The sequence below is a fragment of the Pseudophryne corroboree genome, chromosome 8 (genome assembly GCF_028390025.1).
Source record: "Pseudophryne corroboree isolate aPseCor3 chromosome 8, aPseCor3.hap2, whole genome shotgun sequence".
Lineage (NCBI taxonomy): Eukaryota > Metazoa > Chordata > Amphibia > Anura > Myobatrachidae > Pseudophryne > Pseudophryne corroboree.
In genome coordinates, this window is record NC_086451.1 from 32,940,154 (window position 1) to 32,964,062 (window position 23,909).

At 48.1% G+C, this 23,909-nt stretch overlaps 2 protein-coding genes across 6 annotated transcripts in view; one reads left to right on the forward strand and one right to left on the reverse strand.

The window, feature by feature from the left end:
* The window catches only part of PRPF4 (pre-mRNA splicing tri-snRNP complex factor PRPF4), a 28,706-nt gene extending 13,778 nt beyond the window's left edge, over nt 1-14,928 (forward strand). For both annotated transcript variants that reach the window (XM_063936197.1, XM_063936198.1), the window contains exons 5-14: nt 3,820-3,899; nt 4,560-4,653; nt 5,384-5,478; nt 5,995-6,053; nt 6,472-6,595; nt 10,378-10,467; nt 10,559-10,681; nt 11,714-11,821; nt 12,794-12,912; nt 14,421-14,928. In XM_063936197.1, coding sequence (XP_063792267.1) covers nt 3,820-3,899; nt 4,560-4,653; nt 5,384-5,478; nt 5,995-6,053; nt 6,472-6,595; nt 10,378-10,467; nt 10,559-10,681; nt 11,714-11,821; nt 12,794-12,912; nt 14,421-14,614 — 1,086 coding nt within the window. In that variant the 3' untranslated portion in view covers nt 14,615-14,928. The remainder of the gene's footprint in view (nt 1-3,819; nt 3,900-4,559; nt 4,654-5,383; nt 5,479-5,994; nt 6,054-6,471; nt 6,596-10,377; nt 10,468-10,558; nt 10,682-11,713; nt 11,822-12,793; nt 12,913-14,420) is intronic.
* Nucleotides 14,929-17,603: 2,675 nt separating this feature from the next.
* On the reverse strand, nt 17,604-22,355 carry RNF183 (ring finger protein 183). Of its 4 annotated transcripts, none has more exons than XM_063935539.1 (3): nt 22,265-22,355; nt 22,071-22,175; nt 17,604-18,405 (listed from the first exon to the last, which is right to left on the reverse strand). In XM_063935539.1, exon 3 carries the CDS (start codon nt 18,360-18,362, stop codon nt 17,808-17,810), a length of 555 nt encoding a protein of 184 aa, XP_063791609.1. In that variant the 5' UTR covers nt 18,363-18,405; nt 22,071-22,175; nt 22,265-22,355; the 3' UTR covers nt 17,604-17,807. The 4 variants fall into 4 exon arrangements, with proteins under 4 accessions (XP_063791609.1, XP_063791610.1, XP_063791611.1 ...); XM_063935540.1 differs by having other exon boundaries at nt 22,071-22,180; XM_063935541.1 differs by lacking the exons at nt 22,071-22,175; nt 22,265-22,355 and adding an exon at nt 19,775-20,019.
* Nucleotides 22,356-23,909: the final 1,554 nt, after the last annotated feature.

A 23,909-nucleotide genomic window follows, 5' to 3' on the forward strand; every position in this document is an offset into this window, starting at 1 on the left:
CAGTCCCAGGTTACAGCCCCAATTGTGTTACTGTGAGGATAAAGCGGAGCATATTACAGGGGATCTTCCCGGCAGTGACGTGAGAGAATGGCAGCCATTTTGAAACCAGCATCTCTAATGTGACTGAGTATGGAGTAGTGTCACCAGGAGCCAGTCACTTGGGATTATTATATAAAGAAACCTGGCCAGTTGTCTGCATCCAATGCATTATATGCTGCTGGTGCTAAAATAGATTTAGTCACCATTTCTATGGCCACAACCCTGCCCTATATTTAAGGTGCGACTGCACTCCGTTTTGTGGGGGTCATTCCGAGTTGATTGTAGCTGTGCTAAATTTAGCACAGCTACGATCATTCACACTGACATGCGGGGGGACGCCCAGCACAGGGCTAGTCTGCCCCGCAGAAGTGCAAAGGCATCGCACAGCGGCGATGCCTTTGCACTTCAAGAGTAGCTCCCGGCCAGGGCAGCTTTAGCGTGCTGGCCGGGAGCTACTCATCGCTCCCCGGGCCGCAGCGGATGCGTGTGACGTCACGCAGCCGATGCGGCCCGCCCCCCGTTCGGTCCGGCCACACCTGCTTTGGCTGGACTGCTCCCACGAAACGGCGGCCAAACGCAGTCTTTCCGCCCAGCGATCGCCTCTGCCTGTCAATCAGGCAGAGGCGATCGCAGCCCTGCTACGGCCTTCGGCCTTCTGACATGCGCTGGTGCACTAGGGCCCCGTTCGCTCAGCTACGACAAATAGCAGCGAGCGAACGGGTCAGAATGACCCCTGTGTGGAGATAACTATATAAACCCAAATTGGATGTGCTGTGTTCCGATCTACTGCCTGTAACAGTTTCCTGACGCACTCCTCTCTTTCCTCACCGAACCGGCTGAGGCACGATGCGCTGGCTGACATACCCTCGCCAATACTGTGAACGGAGAGGTCAAGGGAGAGGGGCATTCTACCTGCTTTGGAAAGGCAGAGACTTGAGAGTAATACCCCTTTTATACTAAAATGCCGGATCGCACCCAGGATTTTGTATACTGGTCCAGCCTGAGTGCGACCCGGATGAGACCTCTTTCAGACTGGCTGCAGGACCCGGTTTATTGCAGAGGGCAGTGACGTCACCGCGCACATGTGTAGCCGCAGCGCTCGGAAATGAGATCATCTCTTAGCGCCGACTTTCTCTATGCTGTAAACGGGGGCCGGGTCAACACAGCTTATCCGTTTACACTGCGCTGTGACCTGGGTGCTTCCCGGGACCAACCCTGCAAGTTAGCCGGGTTGGATTCATGGGTCACTGAACCCAAGTTAACCCTTTTCCACTGAGCCCCTCCTGGGTTATCATCACAGCAATAACCCGGGTTTTAGCGGAAGTGGAAATAGGTTTTGTGTCATGGGACTGTCCCAGCCATCACTGCTGAGGATCGAGTGAGTATTTCACCTGGTTTCCTCTTTGGTGTTTCACTGATTGTGCTCCAACAAAAGTTGTTTTTTCGTTTTGGGTGGAATATTGGAACTAACATTCCCTGTTTTATAGAGAATACAGTTTGGAGTGTTAATGATATATATGGCGAGTGCATGGCTTCTGTTTATTTTGTATTTAAACAATGTGTTCACATGCCACATGCACCCCAGATATAGGAGTGGTGATTGCAGTGGATCAATGCCTGTTATGCATGCTTGCCTGCTCTTTAGCTGCTCCGGGAGGGAGGGAGCAGCCAGGTAACACAGGAGGGGGCTGGGAGGAGGCGGTACGGGGCATGGCAACGTGATCATGTCATCGTAGCACCACCTCCCGCTTTACAATGCCCTCATTACCGGCATTGTAAAGTGTGTGTGTGTGTGTGTGTGTGTGTGTGTGGGGGGGGTGGGGGCAGGGCTACGATGACGCGATTTAGCGTGAATTGCGACAGGAGATGCCGCGGGGTAGCACGTGGTGGTAAGTGGCATGCGGGATACTTGCCTACCGTCCCGGGCCTCCCGGCCTTTCCAGGAGAGTATGCAAGTATGCTTTTATGTGCGTGTGTGTATGTATATACAATGGGGCAAAAAAGTATTTGGACAGCCACCGATTGTGCAAGTTGACCCACTTAATAAGATGAGAGGTCTGTAATTTCCATCATAGGTACACTTCAACTGTGAGAGACAAAATATGAAGAAAAAAAACAGGAAATCACATTGTATGATTTTTTAAACAATTTACTTGTATATTCTTGTGGAAAATAAATATTTGGACACCTACCAAGCAGCAAGATTTCTGGCTCTCACAGACCTGTTACTTCTTCTTTAAGAAGCTCTTCTATCCTCCACTCGTTACCTGTATTAATGGCACCTGTTTGAACTGGTTATCTGTATAAAAGACACCTGTCCACACCCTCAAACAGTCAGACTGCTACCTCTCCACCATGGCCAAGACCAGAGAGCTGTCTAAGGACACCAGGGACAAAATAGTAGAGCTGCACAAGGCTGTGATGAGCTACTCGACAATAGACAAGCAGCTTGGTGAGAAGAGATCAACTGTTGGCGCAATTATAAAAAAAAATGGAAGAAATACAAGATCACTGACAATCTCCCTCGACCTGGGGCTCCATGCAAGATCTCACCTCGTGAGGTATCAATGATCTTGAGAACTGTGAGGAATCAGCTCAGAACTACACAGGGGGACCTGGTCAATGACCTCAAGAGAGCTGGGACCACAGTCACAAAGGTTATTATTAGTAACACACTACGTCGTCATGGATTGAAATCCTGCAGCGCCCAAAAGGTCCCCCTGCTTAAGCCAGCACATGTCCAGGCCCGTCTAAAGTTTGCCAGTGACCATCTGGATGATCCAGAGGAGGATTGGGAGAATGTAATGGGGTCCGATGAGAGCAAAACCAAACTTTTTGGTATAAACTCCACTCGCCGTGTTTGGAGGGAGAAGAATGATGAATGGCATCCCAAGAACATCATACCCACTGTGAAGCATGGGGGTGGAAACATCATGCTTTGTGGCTGCTTTTCTGCAAAGGGGACAGGATGACTGATCCGTATTAAGGAGAGGATGAATGGGGCTACGTATCTTGAGATTTTGGGCAAAAACCTCCTTCCCTCAGTAAGAGCATTGAAGATGGAACGTGGGTGGGTCTTCCAGCATGACAATGACCCCAAACACACCGCCCGGGCAACTAAGGAGTGGCTCCGTAAGAAGCATTTCAAGGTCCTGGAGTAGTCTAGCCAGTCTCCAGACCTCAACCCAATAGAAAATCTGTGGAGGGAGTTGAAAGTCCGTGTTGCCCGGCGACAGCCCCAAAACATGACAGATCTAGAGAAGAAGATCTGCATGGAAGAGTGGGCCAAAATATCTGCTACAGTGTGTGCAAACCTGGTCAAGAACCACAGGAAACGTTTGACCTCTGTAATTGCCAACCGAGGTTATATTACAAAGTATTGATTGTCCAAATATTTATTTTCCACAAGAATATACAAATAAATTGTTTAACAATCATACAATGTGATTTCCAGATTCTGTCTCTCACAGCTGAAGTCTATGATGGAAATTACAGACCTCTCATCTTTTTAAGTGGGTCAACTTGCACAATCGGTGGCTGTCCAAATACTACTTTGCCCCACTGTGTGTGTGTATATGTATATGTGTGTATGTGTATATATATATATATATATATATATATAGATAGATAGATAGATAGATAGATATATATAGATATAGATATAGATATAGATATATAGATATATATATATATATATATATATATATAGATATATAAAAAAATATTTTTTTTAGCTTTTTTTATTGTACCGAAATATCTTTCTTTCTTTCTTTCTTTCAGTATCAACAGACCTGGTATCATGAGGGCCCTAACTCGCTGAAAGCCGCCCGCCTGTGGATTGCACGTTATTCCCTACCACGGTATGTGTGATCGTTATCCCCTTTTATTTTTAAAGAGGCGGCATAATACTCAGGAGAGTATCCAATTAGAGGTGAAAAAACATTGGGTGCGAAAATAGCTTGTTTTTTTGCCCTTTTTTATTTTATGATGTTTCACTGATACATTTTTTTTTTTTTATTTTTTTTTTTTTATACAGGCTATCCAGTTAGGATTGCCCATAAAAAAAAAAAAATATATAGCTTTCCTCCTGAAAACACACCGGTTTAGTGAAACAGCAAACGGGGGAAGTTTCCGGGTATCTGGTTTCGCCTGCCTGAAACAGGGGAAACAATCTATGAAAAGCCGACGGCTTATTGGGGCTAATTGGATAGCCCCCGGTGGGACAATTGGCTGCAGTAAATTACAGTGGCTAATTGGAATCCCCCGTCAGTGTTTTACATTCAGAGGATTGTATTACAAGTCATTTATGTACAGTTATAGGTAAAGATGTCTGTGTGAGACGCTGCGCACTTCTCCCTTTTCGTTGTTCACCAGCTCAGCGCTTAACCTACAGCTGGCTGTGCAAAAATCTATCCTGGGCTGAAACACACACAGCAGCTATTATTGTATATTCTTCCTAATGCACCAGATGTTTCCTGTAATTTCTGATGTGCATTGACCCATAATACATTTCTCTCCAGGGCACTGACGCGTTTGAAAGCTGCCCGGGAATACAGGAGTATCCCAGAATCCACCAGGACGTCCCAGAAACAAGAGCTGGACAAATCTCTTAGAGTGAGTATAAAGGGGTGCGAAGACCAAATTACAAGGAGATGAACGGCCTGATTGTGAGACAGGTGCGTTTTTTTGTCTCGCTCCCGTCTCTGGCTTATGCTAATGCCACAGACGATTTTCAGAGAACGGAGACGACCGCTTGCAGCGTCCTGAGACAGTGCATTTCCATCTCTGTGCGTTTGTAGACGCACCAGCCCCACGTACTGTAATATCAAAGAATAATGGCTGAGTTCCCATGTAGTGTAACATCACAGGATAATGGGGCAGATGTATTAACCTGGAGAAGGCGTAAGGAAGTGATAAACCAGTGACATGTGCAAGGTGATAATTCACCAGCCAATCAGCTCCAATATGTAAATTAACAGTTATGATCTGATTGGCTGGTGCATTGTCATCTTGCACATGTCACTGGTTTATCACTTCCTTATGCCTTCTCCAGGTTAATACATCTGCCCCAATGTCTGTTACCACGTAGTGTAACGTCCCAGAATAATGTCTCGGTTCCTACGTAGCGTAACAACACAGGATAATGGCTCTGTTACCACGTGGTGTAACGTCACAGAATAATGGCTCAGTTTCCACTTATGTTAATAGATCAATATATGAAGGAGGTGGGTCACTTGTAGCGGCCACAGGAAGAACCATTTCTGGATGAATTTTAGGCATAATGGGGTGAGATCTGTATAACTGATATTAACTCTGTTTTCTTTGTTCTGTTTATGCTCCTCAGTCCTTGAACAACTTTTGCAGCCAAATAGGAGATGATCGTCCGTTGTCCTTTTGCCATTTTAGTCCTAACTCCAAACTCTTGGCTACGGCGTGTTGGTGAGTGAGCGGGGGCTCAGGTCCCCAGGGCTTACCCTTCTTACAAATATTCATCCTGTTTATTTGTGGTTTCAGGGAACTGAAAAATCTTCAATCTTACCCCAAATAGACACACAACCCCAGGACTGTGTACATACTTGTAGCAGTAGCTCAGATCGTAAATAACGAAGACTCGTTCTCTCTCTCTCTCTCTCTCTCTCTCTCTCTCTCTCTCTCTCTCTCTCTCTCTCTCTCTCTCTCTCTCTCTCCTGAAACGCAGTAGATGTGCCATTTGCATCTGCCGACACTTTCATTTTACCTACAACAAAACGGACACCCTAGTATTTCCCTTGTGTACTATCGGACATCCATAGCTGTGGCATTTGTGTAGCATTTCTGATTAGGCCATTGCAACGTGGCCGAGAACGTTGTGGAAGCAGAACATCTACTGCTGGGTGCCCGGTTTGCGCAGCGGTCAGGGTGGGTCAGGGGCTCCTGAAGCCCATTGCGGATCTCATCTGTCATTTCTCTTCCTAGGAGCGGACTGTGCAAACTGTGGTCGGTGCCAGATTGTAACCCTTTGCGGACTTTGCGAGGTAAATATTGCTTGGGGCTGGCGCTGTGCCAGATATGGGCGATAGGGAATCCTGGAACACATTGTGCAGAGAGCGCACCCAGGCGGTGACGGAGTGACCCATCCCGCCAGCAGGATATAAAGGGAAATGGGAGGAGATCAGAAGCATGCAGCGTGCGCTATAATCGCTGCGTACTGCTGACTTCTGTAATAGGCGTTTCTGCATCGGGGTACATAGGTGCCACAGGGAACATCGGAGGCGTAGTGGGTGATGAGGCATCCGGGCACCAAACAGTTAAAGCTGTAGCTGTCCCAGGATGCATAGCTTCACTCCTCTATAACCCCACCTGCAGGCTAGTTGTATGTGATGTGTGGCTTTGTGTTAGGTACTAGGAGTGTTACTGCTTGTGTTAGGCCTTACTTACTCTTGAATTTTCCAGGGCACAACACAAATGTCGGAGCCATCGTCTTTCATCCCAAATCCACTTTGTCCCTGGATGAAAAAGATGTCAACCTGGCTTCCTGTGGGGCAGACGGCTCCGTTAAACTGTGGAACCTAGAGAGGTGAGTTCCCCGTACAGCCCCCTGTATGAGCTAGTGACGTACCGATGGAACACGGGCCTAATTCAGAGATGTACACTAACTCTATGAGGGCTCCGTCTTCTGGGCGTGTCAAGGCCAGTGGCTGCATCCTTGGACACGGGGTCACTGACCCCGGTAGTGTCAGAACACCGGCCTTCCTGAGGGGTTACCCATTACTCGGATGACCGTTGGTCACACAAATGATCCGATGCAGCACCGGATCACAGGTATCCTCTATACTGCTCTTCCCCTTAACAGTATGCTCTAGAAAAAGGGAAAATCATGGTTCCTATATTGCTATGGCAGACTTCTGACTGTGGGCCTGATTCAGAGCAGTACGTAAACCCAGTGGTAGGTGCATGTGCAGGGGCCGCTCTGCGTGAACTCTTGCAGTCCCCCCTGACATGCTGTGGTATCTGGGGTGGCAGAGCAAGGGCTGCTACCTGGACCGTTCTACAAAACAGGGATGTGATAAAGTACCAGCCAATCAGCTCCTAACTGCCATGTCACAGGCTGTGTTTGTAAAATGACAGGAGCTGATTGGCTGATACTTTATCACTCTTTATCCATCTCCACTTTAGCTCTTGTTAAGGCTTAATACATTTGGGCCACAGTTTGGTAGATTTTCAGCAAGTGGCGAAAGATTTTAAAAAAATGTATCCGGACTCAAAAATGACATTGTTTCTCTTTATCGTCCACTAGGGGCCGCACTTCAGACCTTCATTTCAAATAACGTTCCATTTACAGCCACAGTAGCAGCGTGTCTCCTGTGCATCGTATAGGACGCTCTGGGGTATGCAGGCCCTGCCGCCAGCAGTTTGGGCACTATAGAGCTGATAAAATAAATATATAAAATAAAAATAGCCCCCTCTTATTCTTTAAGGGCCAACACTCAGATAACCTGTGGTGTTAATTTATTTATTTTTCTTAATTATTACTTTTCAGATTAATTAATTTGGCCCTTTGGGTGACTGTTGGCACACAGAAACCAAAGTAACAGCGTTTATTCTGCTGTATATGTTATGAGTTGCGACTTCCGTGATTCTGGGAGATCTCGGCGATTAAGCCTGTAGATTTAAAGCGGCGATAATTTGATAGGCTAGTTTTGCCTTTTTAAATTATTGGCGCTTAGAATCTGCAGGCTTCATCACCGAGATCCCTCCAGTTTGCGGGAATTGCCCCTTATTACATCTACCCCTATAACTACGTATAATGCAGAAGCTGTACAAAGAAAGATGCACATTTAGGGGTTTATTTCCGAGACGGCTGGTTGTAACACTCAGCGCTTCTGATGGCGTTTGCGCCTGATACTTAAATGGGCAATGTTTTTACTAGGTGTGTCTTGCTAATTAAAAGAATTGGCCGTTTAAATATCCGGCACAAACACCATTAGAAGCGCCGGGTTGTTTAGTTAATAAACCACTTGGTCTTATGTCGGTCACACACTACAGTCTGATAGATCAGCAATCTGCCTACACATGTGGTGAGCCAAATTGCACAGATCCAGTTGCGTCACAGTTTCCCAGTACAATCAGATTGCAGCTGAAATTGAGCCCGTGAGGATTGACCTGCCCAGTTTGGCCACCTGTGTTATATCGGTATCCATGGATCTGATATAAATGATCTGCAACCAGAAACGTGAGATAATCTGCTGTAATCCATGTCCTTCCTGAACAGCAGTAGTTTGGTAGAGTTCTAATTAAAGACGCTGATTTAACTGCGTGATCTGTATTTTTCTTGCCTCTGTCTCTCAAGGAGTAATTACCCCAGCTCTGAGGATCCTAGTGGTTGTCCTGGTGAATCATCCCCTCCTGGGGTTGTGAATTGCCTGGCTCCCCTGGGGCCGTGTGGCACACTGCTCCTAGTCCCTGCTGTCACGTTGCTGTCCCTATGTGTGTTCCGCTCCTCAGTAAGCTGTGATCCGCCAAATACTGTACGGCGTGATCACCTGGGGAAGGGGAATCAGCAGGGGAATTGCATGCGGCTATCTGGCACAGGCTGATCACTATACACATCATTCTGAGAACGCGGGTGTGTGCAGAATTAGCACTAGACGTAACTTGATGTATCATTGCAATAGCGATCTGTGCAGTAGCAAAACATGGGGGGGGAATTTGTTGGCATTGGTGGTTTATATACTTCGCTGGTGTATTAGGTTGCTCAAATGCTTTGTGCATGAATTTTCATTTACTTCGGACAAGTGTGAAGCTGATGTGCCGCATTCACTGCAATGTACTGTTTGGGCACCTCGCACACCCCTCCCCCTCGCACCGTTAGCAGCTCCTGGTTTTCCTGTTACTCTTGCAGTGGCCCCGTCACTGGAACACCGCCCGTGTAATGATTGTGGCTCTGCCCGGGTATTGCCCTACATAAATGTGTGTTACACTGCAAGCAATGCGGCCTGAGTGTGCTTTGTGTAAATATCATCACAGTGAGTAACTACTGAGCCAATACCTGGAATAGTCCGGTCCGTCCTTTGTGTATGGGGTTATTGCCTCGTGCCTCTAGTACAGAGCTGTACGTCAGAGCCACATACTAGAAGATGAAGCCCCATGCTTTTACCATAGTTAATGGGTCCTACACAGCGATGTCAGCAATTTGGATGATCGATTGGAATGATGATCATTATCGTCCAAATTGACTTGCATTGTAAAACGATGGAAAACCAACGATGAACGACTGAGGGGACGCGCACCGTTCACCGTCTGTGCCTCCACACTTAACGGTATGAACGATATATCGTTCATTTCTAAACGATGGCGTTCATATCGCCCGTCAACATCGCTAAATATGTAGGACCCATCCTAAGATATCCAACCACCTACCTATAGCACATTAGGGAGTTGTCCCTGCCGGTTGCCATATAGCACTGTAGCTTAGTTCATCAAATCCAGGTCCAACAGCCATGCTGTGGGGTGTGCGCCAGCTACAGGGTAGAGGCCTCACCAGGGACGGTTACCGCCCGGGTGCTATATAAGGAGAGGTGGTCTGGATTACGGGAGTCATTCCGAGTTGATCGCTAGCTGCATTCGTTCGCTGTGCAGCAATGAGGCAAAAAAACTGCACTTCTGCGCATGTGGCGCATTGCGCACGCGCGACGTACTATTACAACGAACGATGTAGTTTCACACAGGGTCTAGCGACGCTTTTCAGTCGCACTGCTGGCCGCAGAGTGATTGACAGGAGGTGGGCGTTTCTGGGTGTCAACTGACCATTTTCAGGGAGTGTTAAAAAAAACAACGCAGGCGTGGCTGGGCGAACGCAGGGCGTGTTCGTGACGTCAAAGCAGGAACTGAACAGTCTGAAGTAATCGCAAGCGCTGAGTAGGTTTTGAGCTACTCTAAAACTGCACAAAATTATTTTGTCGCTGCTCTGCGATCCTTTCGTTCGCACTTCTGCTAAGCTAAAATACACTCCCAGTGGGCGGCGGCATAGCGTTTGCACGGCTGCTAAAAACTGCTAGCGAGCGAACAACTCGGAATGAGCACCTATAGCAGTGGGTATCCTCTTTAGCTGGGTGTTACGGATCTCCTCCCACCCTGCAGGGGAATCCATCTAATCATTTAGTTATTCTGTTTCGTGTTTGCCGATGGGGAGTCTTCCCTTGTACGTGGTCTATTTAGGGGAGTACACTGCATATGTCTGCTTGTATTAGATGAGGTCTTGTACCGTGGTGTACAGGCAGGGTGGGCAGTGACGCTGGAAGACCCTACCACCTTTACCCATGGGCTGCTGGCCTAATGTAATTGTATCTTTTCCCTCAGCGATGAACCAGTCGCAGACATAGAAGGTCACACAATGAGGGTGGCGAGAGTGATGTGGCATCCGTCTGGGCGCTTTCTGGGCACAACATGGTAAGGAACCTGATGTGAGCCCCTGACCATTGGGGAAGTTTGATAACGGTCAGACTGATGAGTTTTGCTTTCTCTCCTGGCAATATTATAGCTACGACCGGTCGTGGAGATTGTGGGATCTAGAGGCACAGGAAGAGATTCTGCATCAGGAGGGGCACAGTAAGGGGGTGTACGACCTCTCCTTCCACCTGGACGGGTCTTTGGCTGGCACCGGGTAAGACGCCTATGCGTTTATTTCCTATATTGTGATATGAGCACATGGCAGCAGCTCAGTTGTGGCAAAAAAAAAAAGCCTCGAGCCTGGATTTCCTACGTCTCATGGTCTGTCATCCGAAACACTGAACACGCTGCTTACCGAAGCGCTGAGCGAACAGAATCCGCTTTTCTCCTTCAGGCTCCACAGTGTTATCTGCAGGATAATACCTTGGGATATTGGGAAGCCACAGCGGAATGTCACCATCCCTCCTGAGTAATATTGCAAAATCACTTTTGTATGTTTGTCCTCTCCAGTCTTGAAATTGTGGCGTGGCCCCCTGCTGGCCGTCTAAACCAAGGGGCGTCTATAAGAGCTATTCAATTGTTGCTCCAATCAGACATCCATCAGCCGCGGCAGACACATTTGTTTTCTAGCATCCTCCGGGGGTGCAAAAAAAAAAAAAAAAAGTGTGAAAAGTCCGTAGCAAATCCAGACTTTAAGACGTCCAAACGAGAACTTGAGACAGGTTTAGCCACTTTGCCAGGCTAAACCCGGAACCTGTCAGTCGCATTAAATGCTGCTGGTTGTCTGATCGGAACAATAATTGAATAGCTACAATAGAGACCCATTCGTTCAGATGGCCAGCAGGGGGCGTGCACCACAATTGAATCTGCCCCACAGAAGCTTGTAGAGCTATTAATGTAACCACTTACTGTAGATGTTTGTCCTGGCCCGGCCCTTTTCACAGGAGGCAATCTTAAGGGTCCGTTTAATTAGCCATGAGGGGGATAAATCACCATTGCAACGGCACCTCCTTGCGGCCTGATCACGCCATGCACTCGCTGATTTTTTGTACGCAGGATTATCGGGCTGCGAACATATATCAGCTAGTCCGGAGCTACTGTATGCGCGGCCTGTAGCCACAAACTGGCGGGGGCAACTTAATTGAATCAACCCCTATATAGGAATTCTATGTAAAGAGCATTGTACAAAACATCTAGCGCCAGCTGATTCTTAACCTGTATCACAGTGTGATGTTTTCCACTTCAGAGGTCTGGACGCCTTTGGCCGAGTGTGGGATCTGCGGACCGGTCGCTGTATCATGTTCCTGGAAGGTCACCTGAAAGAAATCTACAGCATCAACTTCTCACCCAATGGGTAAAGAGACCAGGACATTTAACAGATGTGTAGGGACAACGACTACTGTGGTTGGTCTTGGGTATGGGGGGGAGGGAGGGTTTAGCAAAACATGAGATGGGGGTTACCTGGGGGTCTAGCATGCAAAGAAGACCCTCAGCTGAGTACATACTGGAGCAACCGGCATTCAGTCTGATCTTCCCTCGAGCCCAGAACAAGCGATATTGAGTGGACACACCGAACGATATATCGTATTGTTTCTTTCTATGTGATTTATCATTGGTCCTGTACAGACCACGATCACTGGCAAGAAATGACGTCTTCAGAGGCCAAATCGGACCGATATATCGCCAGGACGTCCGGCTGTCCGTACACACTATACTACCAGCATGCCCTGCTACAGTTTTGCTAGGGAATGCTAAAACTGTGGCAGGAGATGCTGGTATCTGTAGTTTCACAACGAGCTGGAGAGCCACAGGTTGGCCAGGCTGCACTACACAATGTGCACCTTATCGCTAGTGTTATCGTTCAGTTGACCGTGCAGCAGGGACGACCCGTAGCGACCCACAGGAGTGCGCAATCATGCGTACACACTATATTATGTAGACTATATGTCGTTACGAAGCGGCAAATCGTCCCGACATCATGCAGGTGTGTACCCGACTTAACACGACTGTCCAACTGGCGGTCCATGGGTCATGCATAGGTCAGATAAGTGGCTCCTCCTATGAAATACCTGCATGGCATATGTCCGCCACAAGGACCATCTTTCTAATAGGTTATGAAATGTGTCTTCTCATTTGTATAGAATGTCACAGGCATTACAGAGGAGCTAGGAACACAGGAGACTGATTACAGTAAAAAAATACAATGAAAGGAAAGTCTAGAATTGAATGATAAATATATAGTAACACGTTCTTGATGTTACAGAATGTTCTCCCTACGACAGCATTTATACTGTCATTTAGAAAAATAAATTGTCCTGTATTCCAGATATCATGCAGCCACTGGCAGCGGCGACAACACCTGCAAAGTGTGGGACCTCCGGCAGAGGCGGTGTATCTATACTATCCCGGCACACCAAAACTTGGTCAGCGCTGTTAAGTTCCAACGTGAGTATAACCCTTGGGCTTTCCTCCACCGAACATGATCCTGGTTCCAAACCCCCTTAGGATCTAACGAATCGCACTAGGGGGATAATACGGACTCTGGTGCTTCACCCAGGTTGCAAGATATCCGCTGCTGAGAGCAATAAATAACAGCAAAATTGGGAAATTATAGCAGTAGGATGGATCGCTCAGCACATAGTGGGTGTAGGAGGCCTAAGTTTGGATGAGGGCAACCTGTTTCTGATGACTTGTGGATCAGTAATGATACGAGTGCAAGAATAGATGGGATCTGACATGCCAGGAGAACTGACCGCTGGTTGGATGAATGTCATGGATGTCTGATCAGGAGCCGACAGCCCTTTCTACTTGTAGGATCACTAAAGAATCCGACACGTCATTATTGGGCCCTCCCGGAGGAGGAACCCTGCTAATGTGTCTTTGCTGGGCCCTCCCAGAGGAGGAACCCTGCTAATGTGTCATTACTGGGCCCTCCCAGAGAATGTACCCTTCTAATATGTCATTGCTGGACCCTCCCGGAGGATGTACCCTGCTAATGTGTCATTACTGGGCCCTCCCAGAGGAGGAACCCTGCTAATGTGTCATTTCTGGGTCCTCCCAGAGGAGGAACCCTGCTAATGTGTCATTGCTGGGCCCTCCCAGAGGAGGAACCCTGCTAATGTGTCATTGCTTCCTTCCCAGAGGTGGAACCCTGCTAATGTGTCATTGCTGGGCCCTCCCAGAGGTGGAAACCTGCTAATGTCATTGCTGGGCCCTCCCAGTGGAGGAACCCTGCTAATGTGTCATTGCTGGGTCCTCCCAGAGAATGTACCCTTCTAATGTGTCTTTACTGGGCCCTCCCAGTGGAGGAACCCTGCTAATGTGTCATTGCTGGGCCCTCCCAGAGGTGGAAACCTGCTAATGTGTCATTGCTGGTCCCTCCCAGAGGAGGAACCCTGCTAATGTGTCATTACTGGGCCCTCCCAGAGAATGTACCCTTCTAATGTGTCATTACTGGGCCCTCCCAGTGGAGGAACCCTGCTAATGTGTCATTGCTGGGTCCTCCCAGAGGTGGAACCCTGCTAATGTGTCATTGCTGGGCCCTCCCAGAGGTGGAAACCTGCTAATGTGTCATTGCTGGTCCCTCCCAGAGAATGTACCCTTCTAATGTGTCATTACTTGGCCCTCCCAGTGAAGGAACCCTGCTAATGTGTCATTGCTGGGTCCTCCCAGAGGAGGAACCCTGCTAATGTGTCATTACTGGGCCCTCCCAGAGAATGTACCCTTCTAATGTGTCATTACTGGGCCCTCCCAGTGGAGGAACCCTGCTAATGTGTCATTGCTGGGTCCTCCCAGAGGGCTATAGCAGAGTATCCCTGAGTAAATGATGGAGGGCCGAGATGAGGGAACCCCACTGTTGTACAAGTGTGTATGGCAAACCCTATAATAGCCCCTGAGCCCAGAACACACACACTTTGTGACTAATCTCTTATCTATCCTCTGGTTTCTAACAGCCACAAATGGTCAGTACTTGCTGACAGGAGCCTACGACAATACTGCCAAAGTGTGGGGACACCCCTTGTGGTCTCCGCTGAAGACCTTGGCTGGGCACGAGGGCAAAGTGATGGGCCTGGATATCTCCTCGGATGGAGAACTCATCGCCACCTGTTCCTTCGACAGAACTTTTAAGCTTTGGATGGTGGAATAAGGGGACTTTTATAACATGGGAACATTATTGAACGAAATATGTGACTGGAGCTGGTGCACCCGGATATTGTGGTCCTCCTATAGAACACAGTGGGAAATGGGCAGTTTTATTTACATTGCTTTAAAACGTGTTCCTCTCAGAGACTGAATCTATCTCATCCCGGCAGTGTTCCGTGTGCGACTTCTCTGGGGAAAGGAGAGGTTTCACTGACCGGTGGGGGACAAGATGGGAATCGTGATGTCAGGGGCCCCGTGCTCCTCTTGTTGCAGAACTGTTGTATCATACCAATGATTAAATGTGGCTCTCAGTTTCAATTGCATTAGCAATGTTGTTGTTCTTTATAGACCATCTATCTAAAGCTATGAAAAAAAGGAAAGTACAATATCAGACCATTAAATAAAGATTATTTAGGTGCATCGGAAATATATTTTGCAACCCAGACAAAGAGTGAGAACTCTGTGGCATGTATTAATTGATGTGCGTTATGTCAACAACGATGAAATGTCGACATAATTGGAGTGTCTACAAAAGTAATGACTTACCTGCTACAACGGCTCCAGCTGTGTCTTCTGGGTCCGCCAGTGACATAATAATGACTTTCGGCATATATTGTAGTGTGTCCAGCGGTGAGTACCGCTTACCCTAATCCTCCCCCATAGTGCCTAATCCTGACCTCCCGTCCAGCAGCCTAACCCTCCCCCTAGTGCCTAATCCTAACCCTAGTGCCTGTACCTAATCCTAACCTCCCCTCCAGCAGCCTAACTCTCCCCCGAGTGCCTAATACTAACCTCCCCTCCAGCAGCCTAACCCTCCCCCTAGTGCCTAATCCTAACCTCCCCTCCAGCAGCCTAACCCTCCCCCTAGTGCCTAATCCTAATCTCCCCTCCAGCAGCATGAACTCTCCCCCTAGTGCCTAATCCTCACCTCCAGCAGCCTAACCCTCCCCCTAGTGCCTAATCCTAATCTCCCCTCCAGCAGCATGAACTCTCCCCCTAGTGCCTAATCCTAACCTCACCTCCAGCAACCTAACCCTCCTCCTAGTGCCTAATCCTAACCTCCCCTCCAGCAGCATGAACTCTCCCCCCTAGTGCCTAATCCTAATCTCCCCTCCAGCAGCATGAACTCTCCCCCTAGTGCCTACTCCTAACCTCCCCTCCAGCAGCATGTTCTCTCCCCCTAGTGCCTAATCCTAACCTCCCCTCCAGCAGCCTAACCCTCCCCCTGATGCCTAATCCTAACCTCACCTCCAGCAGCCTAACCCTCCCCCTAATGCCTAATCCTAACCTCCCCTCCAGCAGCCTAACCCTCCCCCTAGTGCCTAATCCTAATCTCCCCTCCAGCAGCATGAACTCTCCCCCTAGTGCCTAATCCTAACCTCACCTCCAGCAGCCTAACCCTCCCCCTAGTGCCTAATCCTAACCTCCCCTCCAGCAGCCTAACCCTCCCCCTAGTGCCTAATCTCCCCTCCAGCAGCATGAACTCTCCCCTTAGTGCCTAATCCTAACCTCACCTCCAGCAACCTAACCCTCCTCCTAGTGCCTAATCCTAACCTCCCCTCCAGCAGCATGAACTCTCCCCCTAGTGCCTAATCCTAACCTCCCCTCCAGCAGCATGAACTCTCCCCCTAGTGCCTAATCCTAACCTCCCCTCCAGCAGCCTAACCCTCCCCCTAGTGCCTAATCCTAACCTCACCTCCAGCAGCCTAACCCTCCCCCTAATGCCTAATCCTAACCTCCCCTCCAGCAGCCTAATCCTAACCTCCCCTCCAGCAGCATGAACTCTCCCCCTAGTGCCTAATCCTAACCTCCCCTCCAGCAGCCTAACCCTCCCCCTAATGCCTAATCCTAACCTCCCCTCCAGCAGCATGAACTCTCCCCCTAGTGCCTAATCCTAACCTCACCTCCAGCAGCCTAATCCTAACCTCCCCTCCAGCATCATGAACCCTCCCCCTAGTGCAGAGTTTCCCAAACTCGGTCCTTAAGGCACCATAATAGTCCAGGTTTTAAGTATATCCATGGCTGGCTGAATGGCTGGACCTCTGTCCGATCCAGGCGTCCAGTACCATGGTCATCCTCCAGGCACCTGGTATATAAGCATTTCACTCTAATCATAGCTACATAGCCAGCATAATAACTGCTGGTAAATTCACACAAGGGAACATGCGTGTAGTAACCCCGCAGGTCTCGCCAATAGATAACACTATGAAGGTTACAGATATAACTTTAAAGTGGGACAAAGATCCTGTAGTGGGAATCTATTCATGCATGAAAGTGATGGATTTGCTGGTGGTTAAGGTTAGATTCAGGTTTGCGATCTCGGCTAGTCTCACCGGGATGGGTAGGTGAAGATTTCACAAACCCGTAGCAGCCAGATCTATCAGATGATGACTGTTTGACCTGAGCAGAAAGTCTGGGACTTTCAGAAGGTTTGATAAATCTCCGACAAAGTGTTTGTTCTCATTTTCATATGGAGTCTGGAGATATACTAGGACAGGCCTGGTGAGCCTGTGGCTTTCCAGGTATTGTAAACTACAAGTCCAAGCATGCCTTGCCACAGTTTTGCTTTTAGGGAACGATAAAACTGTGGCCGTGCATGGGTTAGTGTAGTTTCACAGCAACTGGAGACCCCCCCCCAGCTTGGCCATGCCTGCGCTAGGGTGTCAGCGCTTGTTGCATTTCGAATGTCGGTGTCAAATGCTGGTGAAGGGTGCGACATACAATGGCAACGAAACACCGACAACGCCAGCCCTCCTTGCACTGTTTGTTCGTCGGATTGGCACAACGGTGCTTGCTACCCTATGGGGCAGTGTATACTTGTGTGAGAACCCGCAGCGGCTGCTGTGCTGATTGGGCAGCGCCAATACATTCGCCAACAGTAGCTGTTAAGTCACAGGTCACCCAAACGCTATCTCATCCAATCAGCTCCATTCCCACATGGTAAGTAAACCTGATGGAGACGTGTTACCAGGGACCTACAGTAATTGACAGAGTTACAAAAGAATGATTTTATTTGGATACCTACACTTATCCTTTGGTCCATGCTACAACCTCCTTTATCAGCTGGTGTGCTATAATACGCATCGTACAGTCTCTCTTTTCCTCAAGGTCTTCAGATGGCCAATACGTCATATATATATATATATATATATATATATATATATATATATATTCTGTGCACTAGTTCTCCGTTATAATCATCCTGGGCCCCACAGTAACTTCCGAGTCCAAAAGATGGAGAATATAAGGAGCATGCTTACAATAAGCATTGTTATCATCAGGTAGGAGAACATGCGGAACTGGGGGTTCCGTAAACACTGGAAGGTGGAGTCGTCAGAAGGAATAGTGGTTATCGGGGACTGGACTCGAGTCTGGTGAGTGCCATATAAAGATCCCGAATCTTGGCCGACGCTGAGTGTATACACCGAGGGCGGGCGCTGGAAGAAGTTGAGTCTCCGGCTGTCTGTGGCACAGAGCGCGCGATTCTGCGGCTCTAGCTTGAGTTGGCCAAGGATGGCCGTGTTGGTGGGAAGGTCAGTGATTACCTGGTCTAAAAGGAGAACCGTAGTATCGCGGCACAGAGGGCACTGCAGCCGGTTCCTGATCTGGGTCATGAAGCTCAGCCGGGCCAGGCATTCCATGCAGAAGGAGTGGTGGCACTTCAAGAGTTTGGGCGTACGGAATGTGTTATTGTACGGGTTCCAACACACGGGGCACTCAGACTCTGGGTCTAGTTTTGCAGCATCCGCCATCTTTCTCTCTCGCCGCTAGTCCGGGATATTGACCAATAAGATTCTACACAGAAAATATAAATAAAACAAGTCATTTATAAAAGCACAGTATGTCATTGATCAGCAAATTTACATGCAAGGAAAATAGAATTGTCTCAGGTTTAATGATTTAGATCTGTATTGCTATTTGAGCAACGTCAACATGAGACCCACCTCGCCTACCCCTAGTCAGAAGTGAAGCTAGGTGCCATGGTGCCCGGAGCAAGGGTATGTTTCGGTGCCACCTGCCCTGTATGGAATTGGTCGATCTGGCCAACATGTGGTGGTATGTTATATTTGAAAATAAAAAAATATTTAAAAATTCTAAATTGGTGACAGGGCTGGTTCTAGACCTTGTAGAGCTCAGGGCGAAAGTTTCATCTGGGCACCCCAAGTTTAAAACAGGGACAGCGCAACAAATATATAGGGTCGTGGCTTCATGGGGTAGGGGTGTGACCACAGAATAGTACCAATTCACATTACAGTGCACAGTAGTTTCTGTTAATCACTTTACACCACACAGTAGAGACCGTTATTCACGTTACACCACACAGTAGAGATGCCTATACATATTACACCACAGAAGAGCTGTTTATACACATTATGCCACAGTAGAGCCCCTTATACACATTATGACACACAGTAGAGCTGCTTATATACGTTACAACACAGTAGAGCCCCTTATACACGTTATGCCACACAGTAGAGTCGATTATATATGTTACACCACAGTAGAGCCGCTTATACATGTGACACCACTGTAGAGTCACTTATACAAGTTACACCGCAAAAGAGCCATTTATACATGTTATGTTGTAGCTTCTAACACAGAGAGGGGTGCTGCAACTGTTGGGGCAGAAAGAGGTCTGCAGAAGATGAGGCAGAAAGTGGTGCTGTAGCAGCTGGGGCAGACTGAGGTGCTGCAGCAGCTGGGGCAGAGAGAGGCGCTCTACCAGAGCCACCCTCGCTACACCCCTGCACCTAGTTACGACACTGCATACAGATTAATGTCTGTTACGTTGATAGAAGTGCAAATTACACACTGATATTTGCTCTGCAAGCACTTCGTAAACAAGCTGGGTTTTCATTGTGCAGACAGAGGAGCTGGTAATTGCAAATGACCCCAAAAAAGGCCCAGGACTCTGACCCTGCTGTAAAGTATCTATCTCTATGTCCACAGAACTTTGTACTCACCCACTACTGGTCACTTACTACAGCCATCTGCTCCGGAAATGGCCAGGAACATTATATCTGCAAATATTGCACAATGTTTTCGTATAGACCCAACGCACGCCCTGGCTTGGGTACAAGCCCAGAGATTCCAGCTGTGACGCTGGTCACCATTAATGTGCACGGAATGAGGAGGAGAAAACAGTGCGTGAACCATCTCTCACCTGCTCGCCCGTCCTGTCCCACAGATAGGAGAGCTGTATGATGGCACCGTGCCAGCCTCTGCCATCTCAGCACACTGTTCCCAGGCAATGCGGATGTGAGCCCTGAGGCACCAGGAACTGTGCGAGTCACAGGAATGAGGTTGTATTGTGCATGATGACTGATTTCCACGTGCCCCAGAATATTCAGCAACTCATCCACTGCTATAGTGGGCATCAGTACCCAGACACAGCTCTTGTGGCACCATGGGTTGTACTATTAGAGTTATCATATAATAGGAGGGCTATTACATTTTTGAAGCTGACCCAGATATATGTGCCCCCACCCAGGATTACTGGGGATAGCGATTAAGGCGAAGTTACCTGGTTTGATTTTAGGGGAAGATGTACCAAGCCTTCGAAGGAGGAGAAGTTGCCATAGCAACTAATCAACTTGTAGTTATCATTTTAGAGAATGGTCTAGGTAAATGCTAGCCAGACCTGATTGGTTGCTACGGGCAACCTCTGCACTTGCCCTCTGACAACCTACGCGGAATGTGACCCATACAATGAGGAAATCACAGCAAATGCCAAAATACAGGAGATGCTAAAATACATTTTAGGGGTAAATTTACTAAGATGGAAGTTCTATTTAAGATGGGATGTTGCCCATAACAACCAATCAGCTTCTACTTCTCATTTATCTAGCACCTTCTAGAAGATAATACCTGGAATCTGATTGGTTGCTATGGGCACTGCCATCTCAAATAGAACTCCCATCTTAGTAAATTTACCCCATAGTGTCCACAGGAGCTTACATTCTAATAAAATAGTGTGAGATGTGTGGAGGGAAAACGACAGATAGAATGTGAGATTGGCGATGGCGGAGGGGTTGCGACCAGCTCACTTTCAGTTCAGTGCTAAACACACATGGTGACAGAGTGTGTTTCAGGACAACAGGAACGGAGTTCCAGAGGTAAGGAGCTGCCAGGGAGAAAGGTTCAAGGTTTCAGAGTAGTGGACATCAGGGTAATATTTAGAGATGATGTTGCTGATCACACACTTTCTGGGGTAACTTTACATAGGTGAGAGTTTTTTAGAACTGGTGATGTCACCTATAGTGACCAATCAGATTCTATCTATTATCGTCTAGAAGCAGCTAGATAAATGTTAGATAGAATCTTTTTGGTTGCTATGAGCAACATCGGCAGTTCTAAAATACTCCCACCTTAGTAAATTAACCCCTCTGTGCAGGGGCGTCTCTAGAGAGGAGGGGACCCGTGTGCAGACTCTGTGTGTGGGCCCCCTCCTTTCCCGTAGCCGTCGCGCCGCTGCTGGCGCTCTGAGCGCTGTAGACTCTGGCACAGTGCCAGAGTCTACAGCGCATGCGCAGGACTCCGAAAAATGGCCGCCGCACCATTTTTTCGGAGTCCTGCGCATGCGCTGTAGACTCTGGCACTGTGCCAGAGTCTCTAGCGCTCAGTGCGCTAGCAGCGGCGGTGACGGCTACGGGAGAGGAGGGGGCCCACACACGGTCAGTGATGGACTCCGGAGAGGTAAGTATAGGAGAAATGGGTGGAGTGTGTGCGGAGTGGGACTCGGGCCCGTGTGCAACGCACACACTGCACCCATTATAGAAACGACAATGCCTCTGTGTCTTCCCATCTGCAAATCTGACTGCTTTCAACAAGGGAGATGCTGATTGGTTGCCACGGGCAACTTCTCCACTCTTTTCACTGCTTCATGAATAAATGTGTAACTACGTTTGAGTTTATTTATGTAGCCCTTACTGCACATGTGACACTACTAACTAAAACACACATTAGGAGGAAATACTGGAAAGAGGGGAAGAAAAACTGTGACATGTGGGGAAAGGAAATTAGGAATGAGGAGGTGCTGGCTCCAAAGAGTTTACAATCTAATCAATCTAATCCAGCTCTCCTTACCTGGCTTTGTCATAATTCAGTGGGAGGAACACATGTTTTCCTCTTCGCAGATAGTCGCCGACTATGGCCCTGATGCAGACAGGGACGCAGCGACGACCGTCAGTCTGCGCTTGCGGCTAAGTGGTACGGTCTAGTGACAGCGGCCGAAGGCAAAGTGACTGACCGTTATTTTGCCAGAGATAACGGGGAATGACACAGACAGGCTGCAGCATGCACTGGGTGGTCGCTGTGTCGGCATGCAGCGTACACGGAAATGCAGCCATGCATCCTGGCCATACCCCACATGCAACCAAATATTGTTTCATTAACAGGATTTACTAAATCCTTCCCTGATAACCACGTGTGCCAGTCAGGTCTCAGGGGTTAATACTTACCAGACGTTAGCGGAATGCCAGTCTTCCCAGCATGGTGCCAGCGGGCGTAGTGCCAACCTCACCGATCAGCACAGATAACTCCTGATGACAATCCGTCTGTGAGACCTGCACTGGGAAGATCATGTCTGTCAATAATCATAAAATCATAACAGGCAGCCGTGGCAGGTAAGGGGTTAAGAGAAGATGCACCCTACCTAGTTTCCTCCGAGTAGTGGCCACAAAGAGCAGCGGATCAGCAGCCGGTGCCAATACCTGTTTGTCTGGCACGCTGAGTGCAGGTACAGTCAGCAGGTGAGCGGTGGGGAGGGGCGCACTGAGCAGGGAGGGCGGGGAAGGGAGTTTGTCAGCTAGATAATGGTTAGACAATGAGGAGAAGGATCTCATGCCCTGATTGGCTACACAGGTCTGGCCCTGTACAGAGTTACACCCAGATGGCAGAGACAGAAGATAGGATTATAATTGGGGTTTATGCTTCTCCAGATCAATAGACAAGTTGGAGTAGGGAATAAAAGGGCAATAGCCGTATTGGGGAAATACAAGTCTGCAAATTCAGATGAAACTGTTTAAAATCTTCAGGAAAGCCAAGGCACTGGTACCTGCACTGGCTCCTCTTTGTGTAACAGTGAGATTAAACACAGAATATATACAGAATGCATGTTATTATTATTCACATCATAGGCAAATGCAGGGCAACCGGAAACCCCCCTCTCTTGGCAATTGGCTCAAACTCTGACAACAATAACAATGGTATATAGGGGGTCATTCCGAGTTGATCGCTCGCTAGCAGTTTTTAGCAGCCGTGCAAAACGCTTTGCCGCCTCCCACTGGGAGTGTATTTTAGCTTAGCAGAAATGCGAACGAAAGGATCGCAGAGCGGCTACAAATTATTATTGTGCAGTTTCTAAGTAGCTTCAGACCTACTCCTAGCTTGCGATCACTTCAGACTGTTCAGTTCCTGATTTGACGTCACAAACACGCCCTGCGTTCGGCCAGCCACGCCTGCGTTTTTCCTGGCACGCCTGCGTTTTTTCAAACACTCCCTGAAAACGGTCAGTTGACACCCAGAAACGCCCACTTCATGTCAATCAGTGCGACTGAAAAGCTTCGCTAGACCCTGTGTAAAACTACATAGTTGTAATAGTACGCCGCGCGTGCACATTGCGCCGCATGCGCAGAAGTGCTGTGTTTTTGCCTCATCGCTGCACAGCGAATGAATGCAGCTAGCGATCAACTCGGAATGACCCCATAATACGATTAGGCTCCTATCTCTTCTTTCTGGTAGCTACTCTCTGGTCCAGTGCATTGCTTGAAGACTCAGACCCACACACACAGCAAACTTGGTAGTAAAAGCTGCTACCACTGGGCATGTGCAGCAACTCTGCTCTGTCCCTTACACTGCATGGTATGGTGGTGGCAACTCTAGTAATCGTATTGGTTCCGGTATGAAAGATAGATAGTGTCTAGTTAGACAGTCAATAGATAGACACCATATGTTAGACAGACATTAGGTCGACAGGGTCAAAAGGTCGACAGGGTCAAAAGGTCGTCAGGTCAAAAGGTCGACGGGTCAAAAGGTCGACAGGTCAAAAGGTCGACATGAAAATGGTCGACATGAGAGAGGTAGACACCATGTTTTTTGCATTTTTGTGCTTTGTGTGGATAGTTTTGTCATCTGGGACCCCCAATTGTAGAAAGGCATACGCTCGCCACGCTTCAGGCACGGTGGCTCGCTGCGCTCGCCACAAGGTTTATAACCAACTCTATGCCGACATGGATAGAGAAAGTATGAAATAATCCAAAAACATGTTAAATTAAAAAAACACATTTGTCTATCTTTTT

Coding starts and splice junctions, on each gene's coding strand:
- RNF183 (XM_063935539.1), bottom strand. CDS start 18,362: ATGGCGGATGCTGCAAAACTAGACCCAGAGTCTGAGTGCCCCGTGTGT.